General features: G+C 35.5%; 1 protein-coding gene across 3 annotated transcripts in view; it reads right to left on the bottom strand.

Annotated features, from left to right (window-relative positions):
* The window catches only part of LOC117427134 (activin receptor type-2A), a 46,526-nt gene that overhangs the window by 7,815 nt on the left and 14,263 nt on the right, over nucleotides 1–24,448 (bottom strand). The window contains exons 2-6 of one of the 3 annotated variants that reach the window (XM_059033842.1): nucleotides 18,889–19,096; nucleotides 17,852–17,961; nucleotides 9,705–9,859; nucleotides 3,504–3,527; nucleotides 321–464 (exon numbers count right to left, since the gene is read on the bottom strand). In XM_059033842.1, the coding sequence (XP_058889825.1) occupies nucleotides 321–464; nucleotides 3,504–3,527; nucleotides 9,705–9,859; nucleotides 17,852–17,961; nucleotides 18,889–19,096 (641 nt within the window). Of the gene's footprint in view, nucleotides 1–320; nucleotides 465–3,503; nucleotides 3,528–9,704; nucleotides 9,860–13,894; nucleotides 17,811–17,851; nucleotides 17,962–18,888; nucleotides 19,097–24,448 lie in introns of those variants that run through there. The other 2 variants (XM_034045532.3, XM_059033843.1) reach the window with 2 other exon arrangements.

The following is a 24,448-nucleotide window of genomic DNA, read 5'->3' as shown; positions in this document are numbered from 1 at the left end:
GTAAAGCTTGCATGTATCCTGGCCAGCAAGAATGGTACAAACCAGAAATATTATAAATGTGACTTTTTTTAAAGTTAATTTACTTTTTTTTTTTTACAGTAGAATATATTAACAATACAGTATTATGTCATAGAAAAGCAATATGGAGCATGTTTTATATAATAATGAATATACATTGCAATATTGAAATTTTATGTATGAAAATTCCAGTTTTTTTTTTTTTTACTGCTAATGTCAGGGTTCCTAAGCATGTAAATGGCATCTAATTGTGCTCAAGTTACACAAATATGACAATACTAACTGAAAAAACATTATTGTACCTGAATTGTGAATATTTTGATAGCCACATATTCACTTAACAGCTGTGCTTTCCAGACACAGCCAAAGCGCCCTCTTGCTTTGATCTCCAGTAACTGCAATGGCTTCTGTCCGAGTATAGGGGACGGAGGTGGTGGCCCAGGATCCTGGAACAGAATAGAAGGATATATTTAATACAATTAGTTTACTTAAAAAGGGATAGTTTATTAGCAATGGCTGTGGAATCCTAACTAATCTCATAACTTTACAGTACAGTACTTCGCTTGACACTTAAATACAACAACAGAATTTCACTTACATAGCACCTTTCACAAACAAGCCCATCCCAAAGTGATTTACAAATTAATTTTATTTAAAAGCTAAATCAAATACGTATTAAGATGAGATTTAAAAACTGACACAGTCTCAGACTCCCTAATAGGCTGTGGCAGGGTTTTCCGAATGCCCTATTGCCTTGTATACACCTCCTGGTTTGGGCTCACATAGCAAACCCATATTCAAGGTCTGAAGAGATCGGGAAAACTGGTAGGGTACAACTAGTTCAGAAATGTATGAAGAAGCGAGCCCCTTGATAGTCTTGTAAGTTAAATAGAAATGTATTTACTGTCTTACAGATTCTGGATGTAGCAGACAAGTTTAAGTAGCTTTAATAGAATATTTACATGAGGATATCAATATTATAGGATAATAAATCAGGTGGTCACCCAAAATGATTTTAGATGCATCACTAAGGTATGGAAACACTGCTGGAACAGGCAACAAAAAACAAACAAACAAGCAACAAATATATACTTTTACTTTTCCATTATAAAAAGCACCCAGCCAACCACTTAAAATATACTGTAACAGGGTCAATCAGAGGTTCACATCCTCTGATATGTGTTAAAACAGTTCTGCAATGAGCCTAGCTACTTGAAAAAAGAAAAACAAACTTACCTGTATATATTTATCTTCTAAAGTTCTTGCCAAGCACACACAAAGTGCTTGGCAGACAAAAAGCTGCTCTTACACCATGTTACCTTAAGGGAGCTTGCATATGAAAGAGAATTGACTTGTAATTTTACTTATGGTTCTTTATATTCCACATTGCCTGTAGCGCAAGACATCCTATAAACCAGAGATGAAATGCAGCATATTGCAACAGTCGGATGAATCACCAAAATCTTCAAGGGAAAATATTAATGTGCACCAACCATAGTTTGGGCAGTGGAGACAGAGAACATGTGTTTTTTTTTTTTTTTTCTACAAATCTATAAACCAAGTTCTCTCTATTTTCTAATTTATCCATTTATAGACAGTTGCTGGTAGTGTCACATATATATATATATATAGGTTTCAATGACTATAATACATGCAATGCCACACCGTGTAGCTCATTACAGCAAGTGTGGAGTAGTGGTTAGGGCTCTGGACTCTTGACCGGAGGGTCGTGGGTTCAATCCCATGTGGGGGACACTGCTGCTGTACCATTGAGCAAGGTACTTTACCTAGATTGCTCCAGTAGAAACCCAACAGTATAAATAGGTAATTGTATGTAAAAATAATGTGATATCTTGTAACAATTGTAAGTCGCTTTGCTAATAAATAAATAATAATAAGTGTAGTTGTCTTTATTTCCAAGACATGTAGCTGCTGTCCTGAAGTCTTCTTAGTGCACAAACACACTACAGGATGCAAGTGGACACATGTAGTGAGTGTTCATAATAGGTTATAAGTTTAAGTCTTCAATGTGTTCGGATAAAAAATATTTTTATTCTCGTGACAAGTCTACTATATAACACTGTCCTATACAATAGTATCATAATAATTATACACAGTGCCTAGAGTAAAACTGTAACTCAGAGCTCAAATAACTATTCCACTAGTTAAATGCACACACCACTGACCAATAGTGTTGCTAAATAAATAGAAACAGCAAACAGAAAAAAATAATCTATTCGCCTATTTAAATAATAATGCTTTACCAGTATGGAAATAAGATATCCTTTAGGCGCAACTTCCACACTATTTAATTAATCAAAGCTGCCTTCAATAAAATAACTCATCAGTTAAAGATTTGTGGATACTCCCCATTAGTCTTTAAAATTTAGATCTCTCTCAAAGATAATAATATCAAATTAAATGTACATGATTTGACCTATGAAGGAAGATTTACAATACAAAACAGCTCTGTTTTTATAAAGTTTGGGCAGTGTGGTGGGCTGTGACCTGATCAAAGTTCTTTTTGACAGCAGTGCAAAGTCACTTGCCCTGGGAGTAAGCCAAGGCCAGTCCATTGAAAAGATCACAGTCCTGAATAAGCACATTCACTTTAATTTAATAAAGTCGAAACTTCTTTCTCAGCAGGCAGGCTTACAATGTAAACACCGTTAAAGGCAATTGTTTCTGCATCCGAGGCACATTAGAGATTGCAGAAGCCAGCGTTGCACCCTGCTACATTAGTCTTTTCTGATTTACTCCAGGTAGCCAATCAAAATGTCACCAGCCCCCCTTTTTTTTTTTTTTTAATCAAACAATGAAACCGTCATGGACACAGTGTTTTGTCAGTACACACAGGAAATGAAAAAAATATCTATCAACAGTTTCCTTTTAATACAGCAGCCTCCCTTCCCCCAGTAAGCAAGCACTTCACTCCATGCTGCAGTCTCACTGCTTCAAGATGAGCTGCAAGGGGACTATTTATACCCAACATACATACAGTACACATCAGTAGATGTTCATTTAATATATTGTCACCATCCACGGCTTTATGAATAAATACATGGTTGTCAAGTCAATTTAAATTATAAGACTGTATTAGGATAGCTAAGTTCCTTGTCTTCATAAAACTGCTACAGTATCCCGTTTTCTTAATTTCATCAGCAACAGAACAATTTAGTGCAGTATACAACGTACACGACTATAAACCATGCTACAAATGTATTGGGATACAAAGCCGTTTCTGTAGTTCTACATGCATTTTTAAAATTCTGTTTTGCAGTCCACTGTACACAGGGTTAACAGAAATCCATGCAAATAGCACAACGAAAAAATGAATTGTTTAATAAAATGTAAAAGAAAAAACGTCAAATGTAAAGGAGATAGGTCTATAAAGAAAAAAATGGAACAGAAGAAATGCAATGGCCAGGTTATCAAGGCTTCCCAAACCCATTGAAAAGTGTATGAGTTAATTAAACTTATCTTACCTCTATCATTATATGAAAGGCGTGCTTGTGAAGGAAAAAAAGAGGCAAAAGAAATTACTGTTTCAAGTGAGGATGAAATGAAGGTAGATAAAATGGTTTCAGTAGATGATGGATGAGCTGGGTTGGGAAGAGTCTCCGACTGAATCAATTCCAACTCCCTGACCCCAGTTTAGTGTATGAAAAATTGAAACACGATGACAAATATCTCAGCCTTGTTGTAGATGCACAGGGAAAACAGCTTAACACGATGCATTGGAGAAAAAGAATATTGTTAGAAGTGACATACAGAACTGAATGAAAGATGGAGAATAAAGCGTTTTAATCTTATTTTGGAGCAGAGCCATAAATCCATGCTCTTTATCCCTTAAAAAAGGCCATTTATAAACTTGTATGTTGCCTTTATGAAATTCAATGTTTGGAAAGTTGTTTCTAAAAAAATATTATTGGTTGCTGTTTGAAGATTACAAAAAGTATATGTATGCACAATACAAGAAGGGCATTGACCAAACAGATATTCTTCCTTGGAAGTACAGTCTTCCCAGTTACCACTTGCCACTTGCTCTTACCAGCCAGTAACCTGTGAAATACTTGTGAATGAGTCACCTTCAATAAGTCGTCACCTGTATTGTGCTGCCACAAAGGTTCAGTCCCTTTGTACTGGTGTAGTGATACACTGAACTTGCAATAGAATGCGTATGACGGTATGCAGGTCACGGTACAATGCGTAACATGATGCAGTGCTTTGAAGGACCTGATGGACTTGCTTAGAATGATTCGTAGATTCGTACATTCCAGGAATCTAAACCAGTCTAAAAGCTGGCTAGGTGCCAAATGGAATCGGATTCAAAAGAATCTATACCACTGCACTTGGATTTTCACTCAACTTGGGTTACATGCAAGACTCTGGCATCAAACCTCCCACTTTCAAGCTACAATTTGATTCAAACCAGCATGTAAACAGCACTGCTGTGGAGCCACTAAAGTAATTAAATGAAAGACTTGCTCTAGCTCTTTTTTCCCCAGAAACCCAAACCCATGACTTATGATGGACCCTTTTGCCTTGTATCCAACAATAACATCCCAAAGTGCAGGGTTCATAAAAATAAAACCCCCACTACTGACCTTTTGCTTAAATAGCCTGTTCTGTACTACACATCCACCCCCTCATGCCAAAGACCATCTGATTTGCACTCTCATTTTTAATGTACAGTACTTTGAAATACCCTTCTTTTTTATTTCAAAGGTTGTTGCCATGATTTGTTTGTGTGTTCATAAAATGTACCGAACTGAACGCACAAAAAATGCCTCTACTTTAATAAACTCATAAATATCAAAATAACCAGGTATGTGCACAAAAAAATTGTTGGATCCCATCCATCTGCTTTTATTACAAGTTAACTTGTGGGTAAATGCGAATGAATCATTTCTTCAAAATAATTGGAAACAGACTTCTAGAAGTTACATTCTTTGAATCAATGTTTTAAATAATTCAATATTGCTTCTGGTAAAACAGCTATAAATAATTCTGGTAAACTATTAAAGGCACCATATTCCTCCTCTTACCATACATATGTTTGACACTGCTTGTTGAATTGGTCTCATTATTTACATAATATTTATTAGAAATCCTTTCAAAATGAATCTTAGTAGAAGTGAGTTTAAAAAGTTCTGTAATGTAAACACTGTGATAAACAAAAGGAACTTCAGCTCCACTGATACGTTCTGTGATTCTGTGTGAACTACTGGGACGATGGTGTGAAAGCTGTCTTACCTTTGAGGAAAAAATCTTTTACAATACACATTTTAAATCTGTTGAAAATTCATATACACAATAAAAATAAAATAAAATAATGACCCGATTACTGCAATTTCCAGAAATCTGAATCTTAAGGCAGAATCTTTCCCATATAATTTGCAATGTCTACAGTTCAATGCAACACAACTTCACGAGAAAGCTAACTCTATGCTTGGGGCGGTGATGCTGGTGAATGATCACCAGGATTTCGTTTCGCGGTGGGGTTGGGTTGCTGTTGATGGATTGAGAATCTTTCCACATGGCTGATATTCTTTATTGTCCCACGTTGTTGAATATTTCATTTCGGGGGGATTCAAACACCTAAAACCACCCCCCTAGCTACGCCATTGTCTAGTAGTGTATACAGTTCCCTTATCTCACAAGTATGACTCCATTTGATTCTCTACATTTGAAAACTTCGTCAGCAGGGGGCAGTAATACATTGTATGCTTAAAGAATATCAATCTGACAAGCTGTGCAATTCATTCATTACTTCCATTTATTCAGCCAACCTAGTGAATATCTGTCGCTTTAGCAATATCCTGTTTGTAGCCACAAAGAATCAAGATACAGGGGAACTTGCTCACAGACCGCACTCTACGTGGCTGTTAGAACAGAGTCTGAATATTTTAAGATTAAAGAGATAAGTGAGGCACACTGTATCAAACATTGGCAGCTCTGCCAGGGTTCTTACGTGTAGTTTTATATACAAAACTCATTTTAAATTCACTATAAATGCTTTTTAAGTTCACTCTGTATGACATAAAGTGCAGTGTAAGTGCTGGTGTGTGTCAGTATGTTGCACTTATGTGTAGAGCTGGATTTAAAAAAGGATGGTATTATTATAATGTATCTCAGCTGTATGTGAAAGTGATCAACAGGTGTCAGTGACTGATTCCGATTGTAGCAGCCTAAACCCAGAGCATGTTAGTTTTAAATAGTTTAAAACCAGAAAAGGTTTTATTTACTATTGGATGTCATATATGCAACAAACAAGTCTCTTGCCAATATTATACTATTTTATTTATTTCACAAATGCATGGACGCTACCTAATGTACAGGACGTTAGGTCTTAAACCACAGTTTCCAGAAGAAGAAAGCGGAGTCAGAAATAGGAGAGTGTGACGGGGAGCCCCGCCCCTATGTATATTTGTGCGCTATTTTTATGATTTATTATATTATTTTTGTATTTGTATTATGATTTATATTATATATGGTGGCGAGAAGCCGTGTTTTGATTTATTTTGGCAGGACGAGCGAGGTGCCGTCCGCCACATTATTTGTTATTGGTTATTTTATATTTTAAAAACCTAGTGAGGATGCGTGACTGATTTATTATTATTATTATTATTATTTTATTTAGCAGACGCCTTTATCCAAGGTGACTTACAGAGTCTAGGGTGTGTGAACTATGCATCAGCTGCAGAGCCACTTACAATTACGTCTCACCTGAAAGACGGAGCACAAGGAGGTTAAGTGACTTGCTCAGGGTCACACAATGAGTCAGTGGTTGAGGTGGGATTTGAACCGGGGACCTCCTGGTTACAAGCCCTTTTCTTTAACCACTGGACCACACAGCCTCCTAATCAGCTTCTGATTATTAAACTAGCTGACAGTCACGCATCCTTATTAAACTCGTGCAGACTCTAGTTAACCCCTCGGCCAGAATATAAAAGCCTGCAGCTTTTCTTGTTTGTGGAAAGTGTGTTTGGAGTGGAGAACGAGAGTGGAGACAGAAGGTAACAGAGAGAAACAATTGCTACATATGCTGGTTTTGCAACCAGCATACTACTTGTTGCTGTTTATTGTTTAGTTGTTTGGCCAACGTGCCTTTTGTTTTATGTAGTTTTGTTTTGTTTAAATCTTTTATTTGTTTAGTTAATAAAACGCTGAGCGCCATAGCGTCTCAGTTTTGCCCCGCCACTACCTGTTTTGGTTTCATTTCCCTGGTCTGACGTCATCCAACTCACCGAGGGTTGTTTTCAACTTACTTGAAGAACAATATTTTATGTAGACATGAAATTCTAAAAATACTATTTATAGGCTTCTTTTTAAACCTGTTATGATGAAATAAAGTTTGGTGTTCATTCTTTCTTTCAGCACTAAGCAACTGTAGAAAATGACTACCCTAATTAAATAGTATAAGTGTATTATTCTGAAAAATAAATGCAAAGATACAAACAATATTAGAAAATGAGATTAGTTTAGTGGTCTGTTTTTTTGAGTGGAGTCGTCTTTCCTAGACCTGTATACATGTCTGGAGTGTTGAAATAGAAATGTTATTCGTCAAAACAGAAACTGAATGAGATAAAGCTTTGTGGAAAGGTAATGCTGAACTGAACTGTCTCATAAATAAAGTAAGGTTAAAGTTAAAAGAACTCAAGGCTCCCCTACCCTATTTCTGTTCTGAAAAGTGCATATTACACTTCTGTAAAAGTGTTGCTAACAAATAGCTTCTTTGTACATAGTTCTGTAACCTCCATTCTCCCTGGAGCTATTAAAATGTCAGGAGCAACCTACATATTTCACAGCATTAGAGACAGGCTGTTCCCACACCAAACATAATACTGTGTCTTTGTTTAACTAAGCACACACCCTTATAAATGTGCTTATAATCATTTCAAATGAAAATGTTGCTATTGCTACTTTTTAATGCTCTGCATTTTTAAAATGTTTTACTGCAAGTAGTAATATCCATTAATATGGATGTATACACATGCATTAAATAATGTAAATGGTTTGTTAACCATGTATATCCCAATTCTGATCTCACCCGTTTGGTAAGTTAAAACTTTGACTCAGAATTCAGCAAAACATGAAATACTGTTTATCACCTGAATGGTTTGCATGGTCCTCAAAACACAAACAGAAATACATTGTGAGTGCTATTATTGTTGTTTGGCACTGGTATTGTAGTCATCATGTTATCTACCCGAATATTGGAAGTGCAATTATAGTTTACTTACACTCACATTCAGACACCAGTGACTAGAATACTATTAAACGTATGCTTATGAAAAATGCTAGTGTAAACTGGCAAAGAACCTGATATCACTAACATAACAAACAACTTTAACAGCTTTGGCTGTTAAATTCAATTTGGGTATTAAATGCAACAGTCATTTTAAGTGTTCATCTAATTCAATCATAGCATACTTTACAATTGCAAGGTTCAAACTTAGTTTGAGAAAACAAACAACAACAAAAAGGCATAGTGTAAATAACTAATAACATCACATCTCATAAACAATGATTCGGTCAGGATGCACATTACAATTCTATTTATTTACTGTGTTCTTCTATGAAATAATTATACTTCTAAGATTGATAATAGGTATTCTTTTCAACATTTCAATTTAGAACAGAGAACAAAATGCCACAGAGTAAAGCATTATTGTGTTATTAGGTGTAAAACATGCATAAAGATTAGGTTACTATATTTTATACTATGCTGTAGTTTATTTGATGGAATAAACCAATAATCAGTGCATCAAACCCATACCTGTCAAGGTCCCAGGACAGTTGACCAGGAGATTTTGTGTAACAGATAGTGTTAAGCGAGTAACGAGGCACGGGGGGAAGGTCAACCACAAATTTTTACGAACTATAGAGGCTGAGAGATGCATTATGGTGTCTTTTGAGATGAAAATTGGCATCCCTGATTGCTAACGATGATGGTGCAGAATCATGGCTGTGTTCTGTGCTGAATCATGGCTGTGTTCTGTGCTGAATCATGGCTGTGTTCTGTGCTGAATCATGGTTGTGTTCTGTGGTGCAAGTTATATGCCCAAGTGGCAGACTTGCAGTCTCTCAAGACTCTGTCACTAATGCTGGAATCATAACAGTGGGTCCCAATATTATGCGGGTCCTGGCTGGGAGATTTGTAATGACCAGGAGATGGGTCCTGAAAACGGGAGGCTCCTGGTCAAAACGGGAGACTTGACAGGTATGCAAACCAAATAGCCTTATATGAATCTACTGATGTAGACAATAACACACAAAAGCCTTTTTGTTCATATTCATAACTAAACAATGCCCTTTTAAATAATAGTTTGATGGCAAAATAATATTTATTTTAAACTAATGTGCTTCATTATCAATGTTATATATGTGTCATGTTTTATTTGCAGTAAACTGAACACCATTATGTAAAATGAAGCATTAGTGCACACAAGACAAATACTTGTTAGGCTTTTTTCCCTTTCTTGGCAGACTGATGTTCATGTACTTTATTACCAGGAAGTATATTAGTAGAGTTCTTAGATACAGAATGACATCATATTCACTCAGATTTTTACACACAGTATTTTTTCTTAAAATATTTAATGTTAAACATAAATATTTTAAAATTTGAAACTCTAATATTTTTTGTAAAATAAATGTATGAATAAATAAGAGGCACTTACTTGGGTCGGAACTAGTACTGGAGGATACGCCAGTTTGTGATGCCTGTACATCCAGAATGAGAAAATCACAATGACGGCTATCCCCATGATGGGCAACAGTGAATACAGTAGGATGTTAAATAGCTGGGGCTTCCGTGTAACCGGGTTGGATGTTGCTGTAAAAACACAAGGATTTACACAAATTACATTTTTATTCACACAGATATAGAAAATTAAGAAACATCTAAATAAAAAACATGATCAAGTACTCTCCACACTTAAAAGTATATTCTCATTTTTCCTTTAGAGAACAGGAGAATAATAGGACCATAGTTTACACAGTTAAATTCAATATACATATAATACTTTATGCACACAGTATATTAAAATAAACAGTTTATCAACATTGGCATGCTATTCATTTATGGTATAGCACACACTTTTGAGGTCTGACATAACTGCAATTATTGATGGTCTTTTCCTATACACACACAGAGAATATTCAATGACTCTGGTACCTTCCATCTTGAAAGGTCCACCCTGGAAGTACTGTAATGGCAGGAATACTACAGACTGTTCTGCAACATCTCACTCATGACCTGAACTGTATAAAACCATCAATAACACCACCCCGAAAATCTAATTCATGCAATGCTCCATTTACTGTGCTTTATCTACTGTAGCAGTCACCCGCATCCTACAAATCCCCTTGTGGGTTGTTTCTTTGACCAGTACTGTAACATGCAGATGCTGTTTGCAAATAGTCAGATATCGAAAGAACAATACAAAATAAGCAACATAAGATATCCTTTTGTAAATGTTTTATGTTTAACACTGAGATTATGGATGTGCTTTGTTGTCACTCACAATGGGATTTATATTTGTTTTTATTTCAAATAAAAACAAAACACACCAGTTTGTACAGTATGTTTCCTACACGACTGAAAAAAATGTATTTAATGTTAACTTTAAACATCTGGTCCATTAGACATTTAATAATACTCTAAAAATATATATATATATATTTCATACTAATAATACTTGGCCTAATATTTCAATTAATTTGGTCCTTTAAAATAATTATTTATTTGAGGCGCATAGTTAAATAATGTAGGCCCTACATTTCCCTCTGATGGATTATTTCAATACCAGCATGCAAGGTTGGAAATCACTTATTTCCAAGCAATATACTGACACAAGACACTTGGCAACCTGACATTGCTACGGAAGGAAGCCAACCAGGCAGATGATAAACTGAAGTCCTGTTAAACTGGAGGGAAGAAACGTTCTTTTGTGATGTTAAATCTAGCATTGAGAATGCATTGCATTCAAATATGATATATTACAAATCATCTGAGAGACTGTGTGTCAATAAAATAGTTATACCACAGTGATAACTTGTTTTTATGGGCAGTATACCAGGAGTTAAACATTCCAAATTCGAATAAACAATGCGGTCTGACGAGCAGTTTTTTCAGAATATGGAATGTTGACCTCTGACTTTACTGCACTTAAACAAATCATCACTGTTATTTTCCAGAAAAGTAACTTAAAATGTATTTGGATTACTTTGTTTTGATTTTTTTTTTGTTCGGATACCTGAATAAATCTAGACATTTTAGGATTTTACTTTTCTCTGTTCTGTGGTAGTATAAGAGATGCCATATTGTGCAGTTTGCAGGACCGTGAAGCAAAGCTGACATCTGTACACAGGATAAGAATTCTGGAATTTAGGCAAATACTTCACTGTGATTGGTTGATTTCTGAGTCACCAGAAGCTGTAGTGCATCGTGGCATATCCTACGACAATGAAACAATCTGATTGGTTGTAAAGTCTGTGATGTGTACAATAAAGATTATTGAAGAGAATCATAGGACTGGCTCAGATAAGTGTTATTTACAACACAATTTAAGTGTTGTTTAATTTATCCCAGAAATTTAATTTAGGCATTGGAAACTAAGTTATATCTAAACATAAAAGGAAATTTTTGTGTATCAGTGGTAATACAGGACCCAGAGCTAAAAATAGGATACTATTACATTTCTTATAGCAGTAGTTAATATCCAATAATCTGGTTAAGTGTACAGTTTATATGGGAGTATAGTGTATAGTATAAAAATGATTATATTTGCAACAGTTACAATTATGCAATCTACAGTATATGACAAATCAATCTGTTCTTCACATCAAGAATGGGTTTTAAGAGTTTTAGAACACAATTACATTATTTTATTCCAGATTGGCTTCGAGTCACATTTTTATTGAGAAATTGGTGCATATCTTCTCTACGCTTGTTTTGCTAACTGGATTTGTAAACAGGCAGTTAAGTAATTGAGTTTATGTTTTCATATTTGCCAGTTTTGGAAAGAGGCCAAGTCTGCAACAATCCAGCAGATTGCAGCTTCAGTTAAAGTGGAGATTATTTTGGTCTGGCATTATTTACAGCAATGTGGGCTGTCAACCATTTGCTGAAACTAACTCTAAGATACTCTACCTGTATGGAGTACTAATACAGTAGTCAAGAGGCAAAAAAAAAAAAAAAAAAAACACAATACAAAATCAGTTTCAATGTTTACTATAAAATAAAATAAAACACATTTGATTAATCATGCAGCTCCTATATCAAAAAACGAATTGGTAGCCCTCTGGTAATTCAATCACATTAAACTATTCTATATACAATGGGTGACACCTAAAATGACTGCCTGCACAAGTCTGTATGAAGTAAACTAATATTATTAGCATATCAGCTTTTTTTCTCTTAATGTAATTTCAGAAATTTCTAGAGGCCAACAAGGTAGCACCAATGGTCTGCAATCTTTTTACAGAATGGTGTTCAGTACATGCTACCTGTCTGCACCCTAGATAAGAAAGACAATGTGAGACTGGCGATTTATGCTATTAATCAAATTGGCAAGAGGACTAATTGACATATAACAATATATTTACAGTATATGAAACCTATATTATTAATATTATGCGTCACAGGTATAATGCATGTAACTTAACTGCATTCATGAAAAACAAAAAAATAAACTACATTTGTGAAAAATACAAAACTACAGTATCAAGTTACTCATTTTACATCATAAATATACCTTAGAGATATTTAATGATTAATGGCATCATAAATCAGTCACCGTTTTTATGCAAACTGAAGGGCACTTCTTTGGTATTCATGAAAATTATCCATAATTGATGGAAAATTCATATTTTATGCACAGTGGAGTTTTATTCATATTTAAATTATTTGGATTAAGACATTAATTGATAAGAATCCCTTCAAGGGCAGTGGAGTCAGCATTTTAAAAATATTCTCATATACACAGCAGAATGTTTGCTCTATTTAAAACGATCCCATTCCCTTTCACATCAAACCAGTGCAGTAATTTGATTTTCCTTACAGGCGAAAATCAGCAATAAAGGTTCCAAAAAACAAACTACAACATGAAGGCATTTTGTGTGAGGAAAAAAGCACTGTTTAGAATTATTAGAAAAATATCCCAATGATTGGTTCAGCATTTTATTAGGTCCTTTTGCAAGAAAGTAAGGCACCACTGAACTAATAGTCCCAGCAACATTATTACTAAGACTAGGATTTAAGTCTTAGTTGTAACAAACTGAGATATGATGCTGTTCTGAAGGATGAGATCTACAGAAGCAGCCTGAAAATCCCTCGTTCCAGTTAAATTAAATGAGCAATCACATGGTGATAAAAAATACATCTTATATACAGTATACTGATACTGTAATCGTCACTGGAGGATCTTACATTTCAGCCCAGATATGAATCTAAATATTTGTTCGAATTGCATTTTGAGATGGAATAAAACAAACAAAAAAAACTACTCATATTGTGCACCTTACAGCATTTCTAATATGTTAATACCTGAAATGGCAGGTGTGTGAATTTTGGTCAGGTTTTTCATAATCCACAAAATGTTCCTGATCAATGAAAACTTCTTAACACTGTCACAGTGTTTGCTCCAGAACTTACAGACAGAGGGTCAATGTGGCCCCCTCTCAAAATTTTAGGGGGAAATTTTCTTCAGTGAGGGGGTCCATATGTTTGATGATTCAGAAACAACCACCATTTCTTATTTTTGTTTGTTTTAAATATGCCAACAGAGTTTATTGACCTTTTGTTTCTGAAGAACAAAAAAAAAAACTAAAGCTGTAGATACAACCAAGGTGTCTCTACAATACTCACTGTCACTTTTGTGGAAAAATATTGGAAATGTGTCACAGTGATGCTGGTGTACCACTGAGTAGAGGATATTCATTGTACTAAATCACATTAGAACAGGGGTTTTCAATCTTTTTAAGCTCCATACCCCTTTCCAAAAAATGTAGTCCATTGCGTACCCCCATCTGAGATAGTCATAATAAAATAAAAACAGAAAAAAAAGGTCTGTACAATAACATGATACAACAAAACGCACAAGCCTTGGAGTGTGTGATGGATACAATTATAAAAGTATTTATAATGGAAAAAATATATATTATATTTACATTTGGATAAAAAATAGTCCCTCAAACAGGTTTCTAGTTGTTGGAAACATCATTTTATTGTAATTACTAATGAATTAAAATCAACGAAGCCTCCATGCTAGCCTCAATCATTCAGAAATGACATAGGACTATTCCGTGATAGCAAAATGGCAATCATGTATTTTTATTGATAATAAAATTACAGAAAAGAAGGCAAAGAAAAGTTCACTATCCACAAATCTCTACTGACCTCATTACAAAAACATATTATTGGCATTTTTTAATTCTTGGTGACTAAAACGTACAATACTAATGCTAATTAAAAAATATAATAAAACGCTTACCTAGTATCAGTGTGATGGATGTCCCTGCTTGTTACCACACAAATCACTGATGATGGCAGGGAAATTGGAGAGAGCTTCAGTCGCAAGATATTTTTGGCATTTTTAATCTCTGACGGTATTTCGTCTTGATTGCCCTTTGCTAGTAATGTACTAGTATTGAGCCAACAATCCATATTTTTTCACTTGATTGAAAGCTAAAACCTCTTACTCGCACACCAGACGTAACGGCTTGTCAAATTAGACCGCATCGGTTTCTGATTGGTCATACATTCTGTATTATGAAATGAACCGATAGTACTTAAGTTACAATAAACTTTAAATTGGGTCATTGAAAAAAATAAATATCGATTTGCAGGCACGAATGAACACAGGAAATAAAATGAGTTAAAGACTAGGCTTTTAGTTTTTTTTAAATATGTATATATATATTTTTTCATCCCAAAGACAAACTGCAGTAACAGCCCAACTGTTTATATGACAATATTTAAAATGTATATTTAATATGTAAATTAGTCATGTGTACACTGAACGCTCTGTCACAGCACATCAGTCTGGTGTTAGCGATTAAATGTTGATTACATGAGAAAAGTTTGCAGTAGATTGGCAAGTGGTACTAAATAAAATGCGTTGTCTGCCACTTCAGAATTTTTCTCGCGTACCCCAGAAGAAACCAAATTACCAACTTATCCAGTTTAATAGTAGTATTTAAATCCCATTGTCCTGACTGGTAAATTCTTACCTTCCAGCTGCCTGTTTATTTTGACAATTTCTATATCAAAAATGGCATATTTTTTCTTGACATTTTTCATTCTTAGCCCCCAAGTAAATAGGTTGGACAGTTTTCAAAACAATTTTTGCTTTATTTTTACAACACACGTTGATGTTGTTGATATGATAAATGCGTATCTCTGCCTCAGGTACTGTATTTAATTTTTTTTCAAGGTTAAACAATGGCCCGTGTTACACAGAACACTAAAAATAAAATGTCAAATATACAATATGTATTTCGTTGGTTTTGTGGATTTGCTATATTTTAACATACTTTAATACTGCACATAAAGATAAGGTTTTGAAAATGCTATTTACCAAAACCGTGACTGCATGTGAACTGATTACATAATACCTTCCTTTATTCTGATTCCAGTGATGTTTTCTCAATGCAAGATGTATTGTAGGCATACATACAGTGCTGTATAAAATCACATACACTCTCTATATATTTTTTATCATGCCATTATAGGTCTACTGGCGAAATGGCCAAGAGACAGTTGGTGCTTAACACATACTGAATTATTTTGGCCCTGAATTTTAGAAATTTTTGTCATAGAAAAGACAAATTTCACATATTTTATAACGTTACCCTAGATTACTTTTTTTTTTTTTTAATTTTTTTAATCAATGACGCGGTTTTCGTTTCACAAAACTATTGCACTTTGTCCATAAACTGTACTGAGTACGCAGAAGTACACATTTCTCCCATTCACTTGCTAGGTCACTCCATATCTCCAAACATCAGACATATATTTTGTCTAGCAAATAGATAAGTCTACAGCAGATGAATTTCACAGTATTTTTAAGCACAAATATAATAGCCTGCATTTCAACAGCCACTGCCGAAGCTGATTACTTATTCTTTCAGAAGTAATGGTCGGGTGTAACAGGGATACAAGGTTATATTTACGCCAGGTCATGTTGTTAACAAGCCTGATGTTGTCGTCCAGGCTTTACTGTGAAACTGACTGTAACCAGGGAGGGTGTGAGCGCATTCTACTGGACTGGAGAATAATGGCACGGGAGTTTAATTATGAAAACGCAAGTGTAAACAAACAAGTAAAAAAAGATTAGCCTGTCGTCAGATATGTCATGTTAATACAAAATGCATTCATTTACTGTGTATTGGTATTTCGTCTGGTCTGGGAAGGGGGGCACACGGGCGCATTAAGAGAAATTCAGCGGGACATTTTTTATTTTAGTGGGGCATTGGCGCAATGGCGCGGCCTAGCGTGAACACTGCTGTCAGTGTAATGAAGCTCTACAATTGCCATGAGAATGTTTTAATCTGCTCTGGGTTGTTACCTTTTTCCCGTCGCTGCCATTGTGATTACTGCAGTTTTAACTAAGGGTTTTGTGTGCTGCTTTCTAAGCAAGAAAGTCAATAAAGCAATCAGTCATATATGAAAACAAATAATAATAATGCATTTGTTAAAAGTGAACTTGACAGTAGAATACTAAGATGGAACTAGGTAACATCAGAAAAGTGCACATTTTTTTTCTTAAATCTAAACCTAGGATTAAATTGAATGTGCCATTATAATAAGGTACCGTACAAGTGACTGAATGCAACGTGAAACCAACTATTAAGACATCAGCTACAATGACTATAATAGGATTGTATAAAGAAAGTACTGATTTATGAAATATGTTGCAGAGTAAATCAGCAGTGAAAGCAAATGGACTGCATTGGCAATACGAAGCACTTTATGGTAATTATCTTAAAGGCAGACTTGGCAACATTACAAAAAATATTTGCATAAATCTATTAGTACTGTAGCGTGTCGGCAAGGCAGAAGACAATCAGCAGAGACGCTCTTTGGTAATTGACGCTCTTTTATTTATGCTATTCTTGCAGGCAGTTTCAGAGCTCTGACAGCAACACTGCTTCCAGGAACAAAGACCCAAACTGGCTGGCACAGCCCCTTTTTATTCCCTCGGTCCCACCCCCTTATATGCAAATGAGGGTGCGGAACCCCACGCCCTACACTTGAACGTGGCCCAATCAGAACAGACATTTTAACAGCCAATCACATCACAGCAAGCCAGAGCGTCAGTACAACACAGTGAACGTTACAGTACAGTAGTGGTTTCACTGATAAGACTCAACATATCTACTTTTCAGATTATAATAATAAGAACACTATAATAATAAATAATATATTTATTTTAATATAGCGCCTTTCATAGTGGACCACGATTACAAAGCGCTTTACAGAGGTAGGCTGTGAACAGTGCATTATATGCAGAGTCATTTACAATAGGACATTATAATGTAAATTGTGCCCCATTCATGTTTTTTTTAACATAATTTAAAAGGTTGTAATATCAGGTAAGTAGAGTTTTTTTTTTTATAGAAAAGTTATCAGTACAGTATTTTTAAATACTGTCTAATTCTCTTGAAGTTATGGGAAAAAACAGAGCAAGTGAGTAGAATGTATTGATCCCCAACTGTTGAAATTATATTACTGTAGGTATACAACATGTCTTTCTTAAGGGGTGCTAAAATCATGCAGTTTGACATAACAGCTGATTCTGAAATAAGAGAATTTTAAACTTACGTTGAGTGCCCAGTGTTTCTGGGGTATAAAAAAACCTCTCATTACACATGTTGCCCTCACAGCAGCAGAAAAACACATCTGGACTTTCTTTCTTTTCCACGCAGTCATTTCTGTAAAAGTTTAAGAGATGTAATTAATCAGTACTCAGATGATTACCTGAAAACAGACTACTGGTACTAATTCATTTTTTGCAAAATACATTTCAAATTTTCTTTTGCTACAAATGCATTGTTGGAATAAAAATGTTCCAGTAGTGCGATCAGTTTCTTGCTTTCCTGCCTCAGGATCTAATAAAATTCTTGAACAACTAGCACTTCACTCGGATATTTAGAAAAAACAACAATATACTTTTCCTTCATGGACGTTGTTGGACACCCCACTGCTAACCATAGGAAATTATAAAACTAACGTTAAATCTGTCAACATGTTAAGCTACCGAAGTGACACTTGAGAAAATACTTTAAACATATGTTTATTTTGTAATGTTTATATACTAAACCACAAAAATGTGTTCCAAGTCCTACAGTTTACAGGTCTTCTAAGACTGTACAGTACAACTGTACTGATAGCAAAGCAATGTATCTGCTTGAAGATGTTCAGTGATATTTATCAACATTTTCTATTTTAGGCCCTATATGAAGAATTCTGCTGAAAGAAAAGGAAGGCTGAACTCCTTCCATAACAAACTAAAAAGATTTTCTATTTCAAATCCCATCCTATCCAATTGTACACAACTGCTTAACGGTAAATGTGTACCTTCAGCCTGTATGTTAAGTTTACGAAAAGCAATAGATTAACTGGACTACATAAAACATTGTTTAGAGATAGAAAAAACTATTTACAACATTTACCATTGATGGAAAAAAAACTGTACCAAGCCTATAAAATATATTATTACTATGCTTACTTCACATCTAATTCAAAGCACTTTAAAGCATTTTAAAACATGTTCGATCAAACTTACGGTATACAGATATAGTATTTCATTAATAAGACAAAAAAATGACTACTTAGCTACATGTAATAAAAAAATGAACCTGTCATAGCAGTTGATGTCATCCAGCCAGCAGCCTTGCTTGACGATCTCAATAGATCCAGAAATGTTTTTCCACGTAGCAAAACAGTGTCGTCTTTTATCTTTCTCTCCAAAACAAGGTTCAATGCCGCTGCGATTTGTTCTGTCCTTCTCCCAGTTGGCATTGTGGAAAATACACTCTTGTGTCTCTGATCGACCAAGGATTGCACCTACAAGCAAGGAGAAAAAATGGTAGAAATGTAAACATTAAAATGTTTTGTTTTTCAAGTGACTCGTGCATTATTCTGTCCCTTTGACTGGTTAACTAAACATGACACCAATAATGGGCCTGATACAAGATACTGTACCAAGAATTGTCAGACTCGTATCATCTGGTGTTATGAAAATTATTTTGGTTATATTTTGATTGCGGTAAATTGTAGGCTACATAATGTAAAAACTACAGTATACAGTATTTTTTTTTTAATTTAGTCGTTGCCAATTAGTTTTTATTATTTTCTTCCCAATTTGAAATGCCCAATTATTTTTAGGCTCAGCTGACCGCTACCACCCCTGCGCTGACTCGGGAGGGGCGAAGATGAACACACGCTGTCCTCCGAAGCGTGTGCCGTCAGCCGCCCGCCCGCTTCTTTACACTCTGCAGACTCACCGTGCAGCCGCCTCAGAGCTACAGCGTTGGAGGACAACGCAGCTCTGGGCAGCTTACAGGCAAGCCCGCAGGCGCCCGGCCAGACTACAGGGGTCGCTGGTGTGCGGTGAGCCGAGGACACCCTGGCCGACCTAACCCTCCCTCCCCCCGGACGACGCTCAGCCAATTGAGCGCCGCCCCCTGGGAGCTCCCGTCCACAGTCGACTGTGGAATAGCCTGGACTCGAACCGGCGACGTCCAGACTATAGAGCGCATCCTGCACTCTAGCGAGTGCTTTTACTGGATGTGCCACTCGGGAGCCCCAGTATACAGTAATTTGTATGTTTTATTATTTTAAATTGTGCTCCATAACAATATGCAAAACAAAATGTCACAGTGATGTACAGTACATGTTTAAAATTATGAATTAGTAAGTACCTGAGTAATATGAAACAATAAACAATCACCCACAGAGAAATGTTGTCAAATGTTGTTTTCAAGCTATGCTCTATATTATTGTACAGTTGCATTTCATTGTATTTGATTTTTACTTTGAACACGCCCTGGAAGTTGTTTTTTAGTCTGACTAGTAAAGTACAGTACAGCTGTAACCCACGAATGGGAAGTACAGTAAAATCCAATCAAAAAATGAATGAACTAACAAATGCAAATAGTGTGTTATCTGGAAGTCTTGTCAATATATGGTAAGAAAGATTATAAATCAAAATAGTACGTTTGTGGTGCAATCTTTTGGGAAATGCTACAATTTAATATTTTAATAAGTCATTTTTTTTACAAAAATAATGTACAGTAAATGACTTGTTTGTTTACCTTTCTGTAACTTTACAGTTGGCTATCTTTATTGTAAGTCAACCCTCATTTAAGACAACTGATTTCAGAAATCGAATTAATTCAAGCACTGAAGAAAGGATGCAAAGAACAATGACAGTTGATCTAATAAATGCACCTGCACCACTAAGTACCATTGACAGAGACTAATGTGCACTTCCATATAGCCTAAAATAAGGGCACACCAAAATACTAGTGTAGTTTTTTTTGTTTTGTTTTGTTTTATTATGCATGCTTTACTGGTCATACATGCCAACTATATTTGATCTTAATGTACAGCACCATGTCCCAGCATGCGCGCTGTTCCACTATATTCACATGGCCTGCCTTTCTGAATCAAAGCGCCTTCATCTGTCCAGCTGACACTGCTATTAACTGAAGCCAAACACACCCTCTGGCACTGATCCCAGAAACAGTTCCACTGTGGTTAAGATGTGTCACACGCTACAGCACAACACGTACAGGACAAGGTCCATCAGTAATCATTAATAGAAAATATTTCCTATCCTGCTCCACATAGCAGATGACTGTGTACTGTAATTAACTCTTGGTTGCAAAAGAGTAGTAATTTAACTCAGAATCTTCTGGGTGCTGCTTAATAAACGGATCAGTCGACATTTGTACAGTAGCTCTTCTTGAAATAATCCACATGGACTGTATAAGACACCATGAATTCTACAACACTGCAACAAAATCACAGCAGCCTTGATATTTGTATTAATCAACTGGGGCATTGCTGCCAAAATCATTTCTTATGTAGCACATGTAGAAAATCTGCAGTTTCCCTTTAAAACATCTGAATACATGTTTGTGTCTGTAAATAGAAGTTCAGTGGCTGTGTTTCAACACTGTAACATGATGAACAACATTGCTTTTATAGGGGCATTGCCTTTTTATCATGGTACGGTACTGTACTGTTAATTAAAATGATTGCAGAATAAACCCCCTGATCCTTGACCAAGAGATCATATACCAAGATAACAAGGCCTCAGTAAAAAGCATACTCTATTTAAAGCACTTAATGTCATGCTACCATAGGGCCATACTGTAAGATAGAGTGCATTTTTCAGTATTTTTGTAAATATTACTGCCATAAAGTACCCATTATTTTGACACACAAATTTATACTGGCCTAATTGATACTGTACGAGTGGGGTTCTTTTTTAAATAGAAAATTCAAGTACAGTAGATGTGGGTAAATACAACTGCTATATCACTAATGAACTGTGTGGTTTGCTAATTGTATATGATTTGAGCTGAACACTTCTACACACATTTAACAAATACTGTGTAATACATTTCATTTAAAAAAATACACTTTTTAAAAATATTCTCTGTGGGGAAGCAGAAACAAACACAGCTGACCCACATGATACTGTAAACAGCACTACTGTACTGTACTTACACAGCAAAAGTGACAATAAGCAAAACAGACTTGGTACACAGTAAATACATTTTAATTCGCCATTGGTCTCTAGATACCAATTAAAAATAGTCCATCAGAAAACTTGCACATTTCAAAAGTATTCACTCAAGCGATGTTTTTGACTCTTAAATCACCTGTGTGCCCTGCTTTGGCCTGGATCCTTTCCTGCAAAATGGAACTCAAAGGTTGCACACATTTCTGGCACCATTTTCAGAACATTTTGTTAATATCCTCATTGTACCCAAGCCACGAAAACTCAAAAACTTTCCACTTAACCTGGAATTTGCGTTGCTGTTTCTCTTCATACAAAATCGCCGCATCCCCTTTACCGGCAGTTTTGGAAAAGCCTCTTCTGACTCATTTTTTTTTTTACATACACGGTTGGGGCGAACCGGACAGTTTATACAGATAATGGTCAGAATGTTGTGTTTCCGTCAACGTCATGCACATCCACGTGGGGAGCGAGAGAGGAGCAGCAGAAGTCAGTTTAAGTTGAAATAGCTCTTTGATATCTCTAATGTTGGTTCTGTGCCTGGTCATTATCTTTCTGTTTCTTGCAGATCTCCACAGTAGGGTAAGTTCTATTGTAGCCCACATGGTAAATTTGAGTATACTACAGTATCCGACCTTATTGTGTCCACATTATGCAAAGAACATGAAAAAAACCCCATCTCAGCATACTATAATTTATTAGAAAACTATTCGGTATCATCACCCAATCAGCTTCCATCTATATCGGGCATTAATACACAGTAGATGCCTGCTGGAACGTCACTGCATCACTTGTGAATCAAATTTAAAATCAATCCGCGCAATCAGTGGCTTTTTCATTATGACTTGCTGTGTTTTTAAGCTTACAGCAGGTCACATCTATTGGACAGCAAATACTAAACAAAGACACAATTGGTCCAAATGTAGTTTATTATTCACAAAGTCAGCCAATCACAGCCTGTCAGGTAGACTGGAGCTCAGACACAGCACCTTTCAACAACAACAAACCAATACACGAAACCGAGCCTTCATCGACAGGCACTATTCATATAATCTGGTAAGATTCAGATAAACTATAAACAGCTCTGACAAGTGAAAACAGTTGTTTAATTATTTTTAGTTATTTTGTCCCATGTAATTATGTGTGATCCTTCATAAAAATGTTGACTATTTTCCTAAAACTTTTCTCAGTGGAAGGGTACCTGACAAATCATTACAAGTTCAAGGTAAATGTAGGTTTTAAAGTTTGTTTGTTTTTTTTTGTTTTTGTTTTTGTTTTGTTTTTAAAGCAAATAATGAGAAAATTCGCCAAAGGCGAGGGCACTAATGAAAGTCGAGGTCAACTACCGCATGGTAGAGCTTTCATCAACGGGCACTATCACTTAAATAATGCCAATGTATAGTACATTTTGTACTCTATACTCACACTCCTGTAATAGTGTTGACACAACCATAGAAAAAAAAAAAAAAACTATGAAAAACCTATTTAAATTCACAAGTTGAGACAAGCCTATCTAAAGAAAACCTATCTGATGATTTCATTCTTGTTTTGCCGTTTAAAAAAAACACAAACACAAAATACCAAATACTGTAGGCTTTCAGACTTATAATGTATAATAAATACACCAAGGATCGTTCTACTTATTGTGTACTGTACCGCCTTAAGCAACTATGGTACTGTAAATCCTTGCAATTTGAATTGGTATTGTGGTTAGCCAAAAACAACAGTTTAAAAGAATGCATTTACTATATAACAAAACACATATCACGCTAGATCGAGGTTATGACGCAAACATTTAGATTGGCAATTATACAATTTGCAGTTATCATTTTGCAAATGTGACCAAACATTATTAACACAAAACACTTTACATGCAATCCTACTTCAAAGAATAAGCTCTCACGTTTCCTTAATGTGGAGTAATCCTTTAATTCTGCTCTATAATGTGGGGGTGGGGTGGGGATGAACTCGGTCACTGTAAAGACAAGAGGCAAAAAGTACATTTTTCTTCCAAATTCCAGTCTTTAACATGCTACAAATTATCCACCAGTTGAAGGCAACTGAACTTAATTTGCAACAGTACCTAAAGTATATTTAACACATGATACAATCAGTAAACAGCATCTGCTGGTAAACAAAAAAGGTGTTGATTTCTTTCTTTACAGCTTTAGGTTTACTCTCTGCTGGTAATAATACTACTATTACAATTGATAGCACGGTTACAGTATATTCAGAAGCGTAAAAAGACACCAATTAAACTTTTCTATCCTGTAATGCAGACATACATTACCACAGGATTTTCAGCACTGCATCTGCATAGGTGCTGGCTACAGCATTTTTAAATATTTATATGGCTGGTGTCTGCCAGAAACGTCCTGCAAGGATCTCAGTTGGTCTTATACTTCGATTTCTAGTCTCTCTTGTGTGAGACTGTCTGGCTACCTTTAAAAGAGCAATCGGAAAAGTCTAATTTTTCATGTGCATAATGCATTAAAAAATTCCTTCAATATTTGGGTAACACGGCACATTGAATTTTGGTTAAGATCAAGTATTAATATTACTGTATGATAAAAGTGCAACAAGGTTTTATGAAAATGTTACAACTGTGAAACTGTGCAGTAAACAGTAGTACAACAGGAAACAAAACTGATTCCCCTCAATGAACA

The sequence above is a fragment of the Acipenser ruthenus genome, chromosome 11 (assembly GCF_902713425.1).
Source record: "Acipenser ruthenus chromosome 11, fAciRut3.2 maternal haplotype, whole genome shotgun sequence".
Taxonomy (NCBI): Eukaryota; Metazoa; Chordata; class Actinopteri; order Acipenseriformes; family Acipenseridae; genus Acipenser; species Acipenser ruthenus.
Note: the sequence above shows the minus strand (reverse complement) of the source record. Positions and strands in the feature narration are given on the sequence as shown.